The sequence below is a fragment of the Halichoerus grypus genome, chromosome 11 (assembly GCF_964656455.1).
Source record: "Halichoerus grypus chromosome 11, mHalGry1.hap1.1, whole genome shotgun sequence".
NCBI classification, from domain to species: domain Eukaryota; kingdom Metazoa; phylum Chordata; class Mammalia; order Carnivora; family Phocidae; genus Halichoerus; species Halichoerus grypus.
Genome location: NC_135722.1, coordinates 52,014,615 through 52,028,242, shown reverse-complemented (window position 1 = coordinate 52,028,242; position 13,628 = coordinate 52,014,615). Strand labels below are relative to the sequence as shown.

General features: G+C 36.3%; 1 protein-coding gene and 1 non-coding gene across 4 annotated transcripts in view; both read left to right on the top strand.

Annotated features, from left to right (window-relative positions):
- Window positions 1-13,628, top strand: part of FCHSD2 (FCH and double SH3 domains 2) — a 303,487-nt gene that overhangs the window by 241,352 nt on the left and 48,507 nt on the right. For 2 of the 3 annotated variants that reach the window (XM_078058511.1, XM_036119468.2), the window contains exons 10-11: window positions 3,216-3,311; window positions 4,785-4,856. In XM_078058511.1, the coding sequence (XP_077914637.1) occupies window positions 3,216-3,311; window positions 4,785-4,856 (168 nt within the window). The remainder of the gene's footprint in view (window positions 1-3,215; window positions 3,312-4,784; window positions 4,857-13,628) is intronic. The other variant, XM_036119470.2, reaches the window with a different exon arrangement.
- On the top strand, window positions 8,125-8,231 carry LOC118552852 (U6 spliceosomal RNA). The gene has a single exon (XR_004925715.1). It is a non-coding gene; the product is annotated as a U6 spliceosomal RNA (small nuclear RNA).

Sequence of the window (13,628 nt, the reverse complement as noted above, 5' to 3'; positions counted from 1 at the left end):
AGGTACATAGGACCTCTTTGTGACTTCCTTTCAAAATTAAGTGTTTGAGAAAAAGACCAGTGACTAAACTAGTACCTCTAGTGTCCAGATTTTGTTTTCTAAATACTTTCTCCTCTCATTTAGGGATGGGGGAAGGAGACAGGGCTTTTGGGGAAGATAAGTATGATTCTCCAGGTCTGGGGCATGAAATATATAAGATAAACCTTAAATGGTTTGTCATAATAGAAGCCAAAGAAACTAGCAAAATTATCAAAAACCAGTAGGTCATGCCAGAAGGACTTAGGATGTGATCTTACTGGCCAAAGATGGGATAATTTTAGCATCACTAATGATAATTGCAGTGAAGTAAAACACATTGAATATTTTTAAAGCCGTGTCTTCATAATAATAATTTATTAAAGTTATAATTAGGCATTCTTTGGAGGTTTCTAGGGAAACAACTCAGTTGGGAAACTAGATAAAAAGGGAAAGAATTAACCATTTATCTTGCCTTCCTTACACAAACTATACCTCAAGGTAATTAAATAGTCAACTTGCAAGGTTTCTTTCATAGAATTATTCCAGCTAATAAATGAAAAAGGAATGATACAATTCCTTGTTGAGAATAATAGGAAAAAATAGAAAAAAATCTCTAGTTTTTGCATCCTCTAATAGATTTAGGCATTTATCATCATAGGCCTGTTAACGTTAGTTTCCTGGGGCTACTGTATAAATTACCATAAACTGGGTGGCTTAAAACAACAGAAATTTATTCCCTTTGCGTTCTGGAGCCCAAAAGTCAAAATCAAAGGATCAGCATAGCTGCATTCCCTCAAACCGTTTTAGGGGAGAATCAGTCCTTGCCTCTCCCAGCTTTTGGTGGCTGCAGGCATTCTTTTGCTTGTGGCCACATCACTCTAATCTCTGCTTCCATGGTCACATTGGCTCTTCTGGGTTTTCTTCTATGTGTCTTTTATACAGATACTTATCATTGGATTTAGGGCCCATCGAGGGAATCTGGAATGATCTTAAAATCTTTAACCTAATTACATCTGCAAAAGTCCTTTTCCAAATGAGGTAACATTTACAGGTTCCAGGGTTTAGGACATGGACTTACCTTTTTAGGGGCTACCATTCAGCCCACTCTAGTGGTTAATATCATAAAAAGAGGTAAGTCAGAGGCAACCCTCCTCATGGAAGTAAACATCACATTGCAAGAAACAAAAAAAAAACCCTGAATGAAATCAAGCATCAACTTATAGGACATACAGGAAACAGAACACTACAAGGATGCAGTCAACAAAATTCAGGCTGTGGGAAATGCTACAGGACAAAAAGAAAGTTTCTTCAACAAATAAAGTACAAGAGAGAAAAAAAAAGAGATGGAGGAAGGAAGGAGCCTATATATGAAAAGAAACCTAAGCAACATCATCCACGTGTACTGTGGGGTCCTTATTTTGATCCTGATTTGAAAAACTTAAAAATATTAAGCAATCAGGGAAATTTGAACACTTATTGGTTGTTTTATAAGCATTTATTATAAATTTTAATATGGGTAGGGTTTTTTAAAAAGTCCTTGTCTTTTAGATATCATACTGAAATATTTACGGATGAAATGAAATGTCTGGGACTTGCTTCAGTACAGGGGGTGGGAGAGGTAGGTGGGTTTATTGTTGTCTCTACTTTTATTTATGTTACAATAAAGTTAAAAATCTAAAAATGTTGTAACTAGAAGGATGATCCTCTTAGCTTTTTCTGCATGGTGATTAGTGAGGCTCAAGGAATCCAGGAAACTGGAATCCAGGAAAAGAAAAAAATGCATTTCCCTTTGAGAATATGTTTACTCAACCAGCCTTGCCTGACAAAATTCTCCCAAGCTCTCCTCACCCCATCTCACCCCATCAGTTTGGATTAAATAACACCCTGTTTTGTGTTCTCCTAGTACCCACTACATACATACTTCCCCAGTATATTTAATTGTGTACTGTCTGGTTCTCCCACTTTCCAGATTATAAATTCCTTGAAGATGCTAACCTTGTTTATTCATCTTTATTCACCTATATATTGCCCTCACCCAATGCAGTTAACATTGGGCTTGGTAAGCTCTCTCAATAAATGATTGTTGAATGAGCGATAGGGAACTGGGTTTGTGCTGGTAAATAAAATGTAAAATATAACCCCTACTTTCTCTATCTCTTCAGTAAACCCTTTTCCCAGGACTACTAAGGTATAGCTACAGAGCTTCTTTAAACTTTTTTCTTCTTCTTCTTCTGCCCATCCTCTGGCAGAGGTGCTAATGAAAGATAAGTGAAGGGTAAGCACTGTAGCAATGTGGAAAATGGGTTTCTGCACAATCAAATGTCATTGATTTCCACTCTTTCCCAGGGTGTATAGTGCAGTGGAGTCTTTTCAGATGGCTGTCTTTCTGTACTATTTGTTTTGCTACATTCTGTGTATCAGAGGTCCCCTTCTGTATGAATTCCTTGGTATGCTTTAAGATGGTAATTAGAATGTAACCTCCTAGGGGCACCTGGCTGGCTCGGTGGAGCACGTAACTTCTCGATCTTGGGGTTGTTGGTTCGAGCCCCACACTGGGTATAGAGATTACTTAAAAATGAAAAAAAAAAAAGAAGAATGTAACTTCCTAGAAATGATGCCAAGAAGTACTATAAAAATACTGTTTTGTGGGGTGTCTGGCTGGCTGAGTTGGTAGAGCATTCAGCTTTTGATCTCGGGGTCATGAGTTCAAGCCCCACTTTGGGGCTTTAAAAAAATTGTTTTAATACTATTTTGTGCTATGGATGGGGTTATCTGGCAGTTTCCTAGTGGATGACCATCTCTATGTAGTAGACTTTAAGAGGTCTACAAAACTTTATAGTTGAGAAAGACGTAAGGGACTAATGTGTTTCCCTGTTTTCATCCCACTGCCCCCATTAAAAAGAGCAACTTTTTGTATAATTGCAATCTTTTTGCTGTCTTAAAATATTGCATATTATCTAGTCTGGGCTAGTTTCTAAACTAGTGCTTTCTATATTTAGACTATTGAGAAAATAGGACACATAAGTAACAACTGTTATCTAAAATGAAAAAAATGTGTACTTACCATTTTCTTTTGATTACATAGTGTTGGATGATTTCTCATTTTTGGAAAGCGGGATAAATCTTAAATTTTAAAATATAATTACTGGACATCGTAACCTTATTAAAGGCTTAAAGATACTTTATTTTCTCTTTAGGTGGTACGGGACTATAATCTTCAGCTGTTTTTACAAGAGAATGCTGTATTCCACAAGCCCCAGCCCTTCCAGTTCCAGCCCTGTGACAGTGATACTGTAAGGGGATTCCAGATTTTCATTCCATTTGTTTTTAAGCCATGTTTGTGCTCAAGTAACTATTATCCTTGGAATAGGCAGAAAAAGCTGAGTGCATCTCCTTAATTTTATAACAAAACTGTGAGTATGCAGAGAAGCTGACATTTCTCCTTTCTAAAATGTGACTAAAACCCAGTTTCTTTATGTCACCAATTTAACTGAGGTTAAGTTATAAGACATGTAACTAAAAACCTGCAAACTGAACAGAAGGAAGAAGGAAAAATATTCAATAAAAAATTTTTTTCAATTCAAATATAAATTATACTTTCTATCTATGAAATTCTTCACATGTACACACTTCCAAAGAAACCAGTGGTTAAATTTTAACCAGAATAGGGGCGCCTGCATGGCTCAGTCGTTAAGCATCTGCCTTTGGCTCAGGTCGTGATCCCAGGGTCCTGGGATCGAGCCCCGCATCGGGCTCCCTGCTCCGCGGGAGGCCTGCTTCTCCCTCTCCCACTCCCCCTGCTTGTGTTTCCTCTCTCGCTGTGTCTCTCTCTGTCAAATGAATAAAATCTTAAAAAAAAAAAAAAATTTTTTAACCAGAATAGAATCAATAAGCAGAACAGTGAATATGTGCCTACACATATTTTGGTTGGCTTTATAAAAAATTACAGGCCCTTTATAATTCCTTTCAGATTTCTTAGAATGTCAGAGTATTAAATGCCAAATTGACAATTTTTAAAAAGCAGACAATCATGCATTTTATCATTGAGTTTATGAAGAATGTTTGCCATTATTTGAATTTAAAAAAATAGAACCAAAATGCTAATTTGATAACATAAAAAAAAAAAAGACAATCAACTTCTACAAGTTAAGAAAGCGCATGTTGGCATATCTAGCACATTCTTTCAATGTAGGCAAGCCAAGAGGGAAGTCAAATTATATTCATAAGGTCTTTTAGTAAACCTGGAATCAGAACCAGGGGAATTTATATCAGAGTTTCATGGTATCAGTTTAATAGAAACCTTTGCTGGAGATTTTTCATTACTTTTCTTACATTTTAAGGAGCCCTGTTTGTGGCTATATAAAGAAATGTAGGAAATCAGCATTTATCTCTAGATTATAACTCTTGCCCTTTATATGTGCCTTTTTTTTTTTTAATCAATCCACTTTTGCTTAATGATTCAGCGATGTTGTCCTATAATTTGACTTCTTTACCTGAGAGGAATGAAGCAGAGCATTAGAAGATACAGGGTGTGGACAGGTTCACCAAGCTTGAATTAAAATAGTGACTAATTTATCTCTCCCCATTTTCCTCAGAAAAATCAGAGTAACAGTAGACTCTCATCTCACTTGTCCAAGGCCTAGCTACAATCCTAAATCCTCCTCTGTTTGTAGACACTGTGTTAAATGTTCTTAGCTGCATGTCCCTGTTTGCCTTAAAATTCTAACTATGCTGTTTTCTGTCCTTGTGCAATCTTTACTGGGCAGAGTTTAAAAGCTGCCCAACTGGTGGATATTGAGCTCTCCCCTGTCAGTGCTCTGAGAATGACCATAGCTGAGGTATATGGGGGTGTGGGTCAAGGGTGGGAGAGATGGGATGTGTGGGTTTGCATGTTAATGAAGGGTGGGACCTGGTATTGGGATTAAAAATGTGTGTGTGTGTTTGTAAGGGGCCACTGAATTCAGCGTAAACTGGGACTTTCCATTTTCCCATATAAATTAAGGATTTCCTTTCCTATTTATAGTGAAAGGATTGAACTTCTCATTTTTCATCTTGTCTAAAGCACCTTAGTTTTTCTCGAGAGGCATGTTGGAAAGAATTATAGTGCTAATCTCGCCTTTATCAAGGGGAAACTGAAGCCTTTTTTAATATAACCCATTTCAAATTGCAGTATTTTTCCTGCAAAAGTCCAAAATGCCCAGATGAAAACATACAGTCATAATATTACTGTCAAAGTTAATTAAGGCTTAAAATGATTGTGCCCATTTTGGTTTTTTGGCTTATCTTTACTTGCTGATGAATCGAAATTTCTTGTCATTTTATTTTAACATGTGATTATTTTGACTCCTGCTTTAGAGTGATATACCAAAAGAAACTGGCCAAAATGGTTGTATAAAGACACAATTATTTCTGTTTTGTACAGCCATAGAGTCGGATTGGGAATCTTAGTGTTAACCATAAGATCATTCCAAGTGACAATGATCAGTGGCAAATTCATCTGATGTAATAACTTAGTAGCTGTCTCATGGTTAACACTGAAAGATTTTCTTGTCTTTATTTCCATATAGAGTTATTGATTTCTACAGTGTCCTTTCTTTATATCCTCAAATACCATTTTTCAGATGATACCAGAAAGTTAAAAATCCTTTCTAGAAAGAGTAATGTTCACCTTTCTTTGCTGAAATGAGTTTTAATGCAAGATTATTCTAAGAAGGATATAAGATGTACCCTAAAATTTCCCTTACCCCCCAAAAAGGGGATGTTCTATAAGGGAAAATTGACAAGTACATATATTAGGATCTCAGTTTTGGAGAGTCATTCAGCTGTCATGTGGGTCATGCTTGTGTTAGAGACTGATACAGGTGTCATACAGTAAGAAATCATGAGCTTTGGAGTCAAGTCCTGGCTGTGCCATTTGCTGGCTGTGTTTATTTTATTTATATGTTTATATATATTTAACCTCTCTGATTCAGCTTTCTCATATGTAAATGTTAAAGACCTTAATCTGCTTGAAAATTAAATGAGATACTTAAGCATTTGACTCAGTACCTGACACATAGTAGATACAGAATAAATGTTGACTTTTTTTCCCGTATCTTTTCACAAGACAAGCATATTTCATTTTTTTAGGTTTTGCCCCAATTGCTATAGGAAATACCAAAATATCAAATATTGAAGACATTATAAAGATTATGAAGTCTTGTAACACTTTTATATTCATGGTACCCCTGCTCTTAACTCCATTACTGAGTTGATCATTGAAAGTCCCTTGGGACTTCTGCTCTCCTTTTTCATTCCAAAACGTAGATCTCATCAGCCTCTTTCTTAGCAGTTTATAAGCCTAAAAGGCAATCTGTTTAGAATAAACAGCAGCCAATAGCTATCAGTTAGTGTCCATTCCTGCCCCTTTTATACTTTTCAGCATCTCTGCCCTACATACACCTCCGTGTTTGTCCCTTCCATTACCAGAACTACTGATGTCTGCCCTTAAGGACATTTCCTCATATCCTCCTATCCTATTTCAGCCTGAGATGGGAAATAACATGGGAAACACACATGTCCACATAAAAAGGCAGGAAAAACTTAACGGAAACTTTTCCCCCAAATTTCCCGGTGGGGATGCGAAGACCCTTTCCTTTTTACCTTTCCTGAACTGCAAATAAGATTTTCACAGATATCAGAAACTGACATTTTTATCACAGTATCACAGATATAAGAAATAGCTGACAGGGGTGCCTGGGTGGCTCAGTGGGTTGAGCGTCTGCCTTTGGCTCAGGTCATGATCCCAGGGTTCTGGGATCATGCCCCACATCAGGTTCCCTGCTCAGTGGGGAAGCTGCTTCTCCCTTTCCCCCTGCCCCTCCCCCCACTCGTGCTCCCTCTTTGTCTCAAATAAATAAATAAAATCTTAAAAAATATAGCTGACAAGTTTCTGATCCATGATCTTTTCCTGTTATTTTAGCCACTAGTGGTTATATTTAATTCTACCATGTAAAGATTAAAAGTTATATTAAGTAAAATGGCCACTTGCTGTAATTTAGGACTTTTGCACATTACATTTTCATTTAAGTGGGGCATTTTATGCATTTACTAAAAATACGTACAATATATGTAAACCAAACTAACATGCTGTACACCTTAAACTTATATAGGGATGTATGTCAATTATTTCTCAATAAAACTGAGAAAAAAATATTTACCAAAAATTACCCTTGTCTATAAAAGACTATATGGGATCAGTATGCTATACAGGGAAATCACTTGAAAATTCTCATTGTTAGTGAGTGGCTTTATCTGCTGATGGAAATCTTGTATTGCATAAAGCATTGGCATATGACCATGAAAGCACTGTGATAGAGAATTGGTGGAAAATCCTCCTTGTGGGTGAATAGGTACCACCCTCCTATACATATACTGACCACAGTATCCCAAAAATGAAAGGCCAGAAACAGCAATGCTGGCAGTCAGAGGGGGTTGTCCTAAGTTCTTCAGTCTTTCAAAAAGGACTTAATTTGGTTTTGTAGAAAACCTGCCATCTATATAATGAGTCTTTATGCTTTCTCTGGATTTGATACATTCTTAGTCTACAGGTATCCAGAGCTTACTACAGGTATCCAGTAATGTACTGACACAAAAGAGCCTGGGAGTTCACTTTTTTATCTAGCCTGTGATTACAGCTCTTAAAGCAGAGCATCTGTGAGAGCTGCCAAAATAAAGACATACTCCTCATGTGGCTGTTCCAACCAGTCATGCCTCAACATATATCTAGAGAGTGTCAGAGACAAGGCTTTTTGTTGGTTTCTTGTCTTGTTTTCATGGCATTACTGAAGGACATGTTTTTCTCTTAGCTTTACGTTTGGTATCTAATAGCTCCTGTTTGCTTCCCTGAGAGACTACGCACACTCAACCCAGTTATGAGTTCCTGCATCTCTTCTAAGCGAAAGTGCTACTCTCCAAGTATAGTCAGAATAAGTTATGATTCATGAGGAGCACTGCTCCAGTCCTTTCCAAGTTGTGTGATAGATTTAAAATATGTGACTTAGAGGTCCACAATCTCTCATCAAAAGCCTTCAGGTCAGATGGGTTTTCAAAACTTAAAATTTTTCGGTGCTTGCTTCAGCAGCATATACACTAAAATTGGAACGATACAGAGAAGTTGAGCATGGCCCTTGTGCAAGGATGACACGCAGATTCATGAAGCGTTCATATTTTTTAAAAATAAAATATTTAAAATGAATAAGTAACATAGATATCCCGGATTTTTAGGGGCACCTGGCTGGCTCAGTTGGTAGAGCATGGGACTCTTGATCTTTGGGTTCTTAGTTTGAGCCCCATGTTTGGTGTAGAGATTACTTAAAAATAAAACATTTAAAAAATAAAATAAAATAACAGAATTTTCCAGGTTTTAGAAGGGTGATCCATATACCACATATTGTATAACACCCTAAACAACGGGAAGGACCTCATGATCAAGCTTGGTATTTTTGCAGTAAAACATTTGAATAGTCATACTAAGTGAAATAAATAAAAACTATAAATAATGTTTCTTTGGTTCAAGTCAAATTTTGCCACAAATGAGCTGTGGCTCCAAACTTACCTAAAACACCTGTGATTTTCAGAACATTGTGAATTTCAAAATTATAGGATTGTGAACCTGTATAAACATAAGTACTAAGAATATAATAACCTACACAGATCCAGATGCTTTTTACTTGAAGAGGCCCTTTTCAGAGCAAGTAAAAATTAACTTTCTTGAAATAATTAACAGTATATTATTAAATTTCATAAAAACTAAAGTTGGATTAAATATTTAACACAATAAATATATACCAATAAGCTGAAAAATACAAGTAGTACAAATCCCTTGAATGAGGGTTAATAACTAGATTGTTCCTGGCATATGACAACCCTAACATTATCTTTTGAAATTAGGTTGAAATGCTAGTATTTTGCTCTGTTTGTGGTTTTCATTCATCATATGACCATCTCTTTTTCTCGCTTTCAAATGATTATATTTTGATAACAGACTTGAAAAATAATGAAGTGTTTCTTGTATGAAATCAACTTTTTTATCCCTATTCACTTTGCCCTTCTGGGCATATGCTCAGATACCTGTCTGAACCTTCTGTGTCCTTATTTTAATCCTAAAGTGAACTGAAATCATATCTTGAGAGGGTAACTAAGGACAAAATAGTTAAGATGACTTAAAAACTAATATGTCAAGAACAGTAGAATGTTAATTTCTGTCATGTAGTTCTTACAAATTTGAAAAGACTAATATTTAAATATATTCTGTAAAATATTGGGAACTTTAAAAAATTTAACATTGCTAGGCTCTGAAGGCCTTCTTAAACTCATATGAAACAGTTTGGCTTTTATTTTTCTAAAAACAAAATGAAATCAAAATCTGTCTTACCTCTAAGTAAATGGCCTAGCCAAAGTTTCATTCAAAGGAAATTTTTATTTTGGCAATGTCTTCTTAAATATTACTGCCTCTATTTTTATCAGTATTGGCATTAACTAAATAGAACAGTTAGTAAGACAGTACAGTCATAAGATAGCAAGGAATCTGAAGTCAAAGAGATCTCAATACAAGTTCTAAATTCACCACTTACTGACTTTAGAAAGGACACATACCCTTTCTAAGCCTAGAATTCCATACCTATAAATTGAGAATCTCTATTAGGATTATTTTGAGTACTAAATAATGTATGTAAAGCAGTTAGCACAGAGTTTAAATATGCAATAAATGGTACCCTTTTAGAAAAAATTAACATAGCTCTATAGTTTTCTAATTATAAAAAAAATTAGTAGAAAGTTTTCACCTGAACTGTCACTGTCCAAAGGTAACCACTGAGGGGCGCTTGGGTGGCTCAGTGGGTTAAGCGTCTGACTCCAGGTTTTAGCTCAGGTCATGATCTCCTGGGTTGTGGGATCCAGCAGTGTTGGGCTCTGCGCTCCGCGGGGAGTCTACTTGAAGATTCTCTCCCTCTGCCCCTCCCCCCACATGTGTGAACTGAGATTAGTTATTTTACCCAGAGGGAACAGCATAGGTTTGTGTTTAGGTTTATATTTATTTTCCAGGAAAAGACCCATCTGCTTCTGTAATTTTTTTTTTTTACTAAAACTTGTATGATTTATAAAATCTGATGTTTCCAAAGATCTCAAAAATCACATTTAGTTGACCTAACTTATCAAATAGCCAAGCTGACAAATGACAAATGAAAAACTACCTATCCTATACTTAAAAGTTGATAGGAAAGTCCTTTTATAGCATTTCTCTTCAGTTTGTAATTTATTTGAATTATTTTTGTGCCACTATTATTCTGAGAATTGAGATATTAGTCTCTTTTAAAAATAATCAAGTTCAATAAGTGAACTTTGTCAGAGCTAGGCTATAGTGCTTTTTGATACATAATTTTTAAATTCTCATATTCTGCTTCAGGCAGATAACAATGTGCTTTAAATTTTTGTGCTTAATAGCTTATATATGTTATTTTTCTCTGATGTTTCAAATACATTTTTAAGAGGTAAAGGAAAAATGTTAAAAGAGTGAACTAAAGGGGCGCCTGGGTGGCTCAGTCACTAAGTGTCTTCCTTCGGCTCAGGTCATGATCCCAGAGTCCTGGGATCGAGCCCCACATCCGGCTCCCTGCTCCGCAGGAAGCCTGCTTCTCCCTCTCCCACTCCCCCTGCTTGTGTTCCTGCTCTCGCTATCTCTCTGTCAAATAAATAAATAAAATCTTTAAAAAAAAAAAAAGAGTGAACTAAAGATTAAATTAGCTAACATTTCAAAAAGAAGCAGTCACTAGCAGTTCCTTTGGTAGAATCAGCCACTGCTAACACCACCATCAGATCTACACTAGATCCTGATTTGTATCAATCTTGGATGGTAGAGGTTGCATTAGAATGTTTCTCTGTGTATTGTTTAATACATGGGCCGTGTTGCCTTTTATGAAATTCTCATTAGTCTAAACCTGAGTTATAGGTAGCTTCCACATGTCTTCCCATGGCTTGATTTTAGAATTCATGGAAAAAAAAATTAACTTGAATTTGAATCACAAAATTGTATCTCCCAATCAGTGGCCTTTGTTGTCTGTCCTGATCGTTAGACACTCCTGTCTGAGGAATAGTAAACCCAAAGAGTAAGGGGAAAAGGCCCTATCTTTACTTCCCCAGCTCTTAAGCACAGGAAATACTCAGTAAAAAGGTAGAGATTATGTGTGAGCAAGTAGGGCTGTGGCCTATCTGCAGCCAGTACACATTTAAACCCACTTACCTATTCCTAAAATGTTGCTCAGTGATAAAAATCAAATTTCTCCATCAGCTGTCTCCTTTCTCACCTATTCTGTTCCCTGTAAGTTCATTCTGTGTTTGAGATCTGCCTTGATCTTTCAACATACCTTCAGTCTTGTTTCTGATTCATTCTTTGGGCTAGCAAGAACCTAGGAATTATGTGGAATTTTTTGTTAATAACAAGATTTTGTTTCAAGTAATTTTCAACTGGGTCTTTAGCATTAACAATTACCACTTATTGGATACTTAATTATATAGGTACTATAAGAGAATGTTTATAATAATGAGCTCATTTTATCTTTTTTTTTAGTGAGCTCATTTTATCTTAATAACCCCAATGAGATAGGCATTTTCACCAATTTTCAGATGTAACTAAGACTCAGATTAATAATATGCCCCAGATCATAAAGATCATAAAGGACATAGAGAGGATTAAAACTGAGTCTGTCTGACTTAAAAACCTATGCCTGGGCTCTTCAGAATACACGTTTCTGGCATTCCATTTATATATTAGATTCCTCTGATTAATGTAGATTGCATTTGTAATCTTTATCCAGGGTTTAACATTTTAAACCCTAACTTCTGAGACTGGATTAAAATTTAAATGCCTAGATCCTTTTACAAAGCAAAATATAATAATAAAGATGGTTCTCAGATTCCTAATAGCCCAAAGAATGAATCAGAATAATAAAATGTAATGGTGAAGTTGGTTAGATTTTGACTTTGATTCTTTTGCTGTATTTCAATGCATTTATCATCATATAATCTAGCTTTAGCTGAAATGTCTGTGTAGAGTAAAAGGTTGTTTTTTTTTAAGATTTTATTTATTTATTTGAGAGAGAGAATGAGAGACAGAGAGCATGAGAGGGAGGAGGGTCAGAGGGAGAAGCAGACTCCCCACTGAGCAGGGAACCCGACGTGGGACTCAATCCCAGGACTCCAGGATCATGACCTGAGCCGAAGGCAGTCCCTTAACCAACTGAGCCACCCAGGCGCCCTGAGTAAAAGTTTTTGAACCTTGCCTATAATCCCCCCAACAGAAATAATAAGTTTTTAATCCAGTCAAATTCTGCTTTACCAATTTTGAGCTATGTGGCCTTGCAAAAGTCAGTTTTCTAAAATCTTTCCACTGTAAAATTTTGCTTCTTTTTTTGTATTAAAATCTTCTTGGGATAATTCATATTTAAGAAATTGTTTGCTTTCCCAATTATTAGATTTTTGTCAGGGGTTCTTAAGAGTTTAGAGAAAATAAAAATAGTTTAGTGGTTAAGAGCTCTGATTCTGAAATCAGACTTGTAAAATCAAAGTTGTAACATTTAATACCTGGTAGACACTAGAAATTTTACCTAACCTCTCTCAGCCTCAGTTTCCTTTTTATAAGATGGCTGTATGACTTATCTCATAAGGTTGTTCTAAAAGTTATGTGAGGGGCGCCTGGGTGGCTCAGTCAGATAAGCGTCTGCCTTTGGCTCAGGTCATGATCTCGGGTCCTGGGATCGAGCCCTGCATCAGGCTCCCTGCTCAGTGGGGAGTCTGCTTCTCCCTCTTCATCTGCTCCTCCCCCTGTTTGTGCTGTCTCTCTCTCTGTCTCAAATAAATAAATAAAACCTTAAAAAAAAAAAAAGTTATGTGAAAAAAAAGGCGGGGATACCTGTGTGGCTCAGTTGGTTGGGCGTCTGCTTTCAGCTCAGGTCATGATCCCAGGGTTCTGGAATCCAGTCCTGCATCGGGCTCCCTGCTCAGTAGGGAGTCTGCTTCTCCCTTTGCCTCTGCCTCTCCCCCTTTTCATGCTCGCTCTCTCTCTCTCTTTCAAATAAATAAAATCTTTTTTGAAAAATAAAAGTTATATGAAGCACTTTTCACACTGCTTTGTATAGTAGGGGTTAACTATTAATATTGCTAATTTAGATTTTGCAGTTTGTTCTTTGTGAAACAAAATAATAGTATTTTAGAGCTAGAAGAAACCTTTACTGATCATTTAATCGAGCACCCCTCTCTTTTGTATGATATTAAAGTCCAGAGGAGGAAGGGCAAAACCTAGTTTGAGGGTTTTTGGTGGATTGGTGATGCACCTGAAACTAAATTAAACCCAGTATCTTTGTGGACAGAGAGGTTGTGTTGCTGTTATTGTATTGTTTTGTTCTCTTCACTTCTATCCATTGATTCTTTTTTTAAATCCCATTGAAACTATTAAGTTGTTTCCATTTTACCTATGCAACTATTTTAGCGTCATAGTAGGTTGGCATGAATACCTTTTTTTCCTTTGTTTAGCTAGCTTTTTTCACACCCAAAATGGATCAGTCCATTAGAGATGA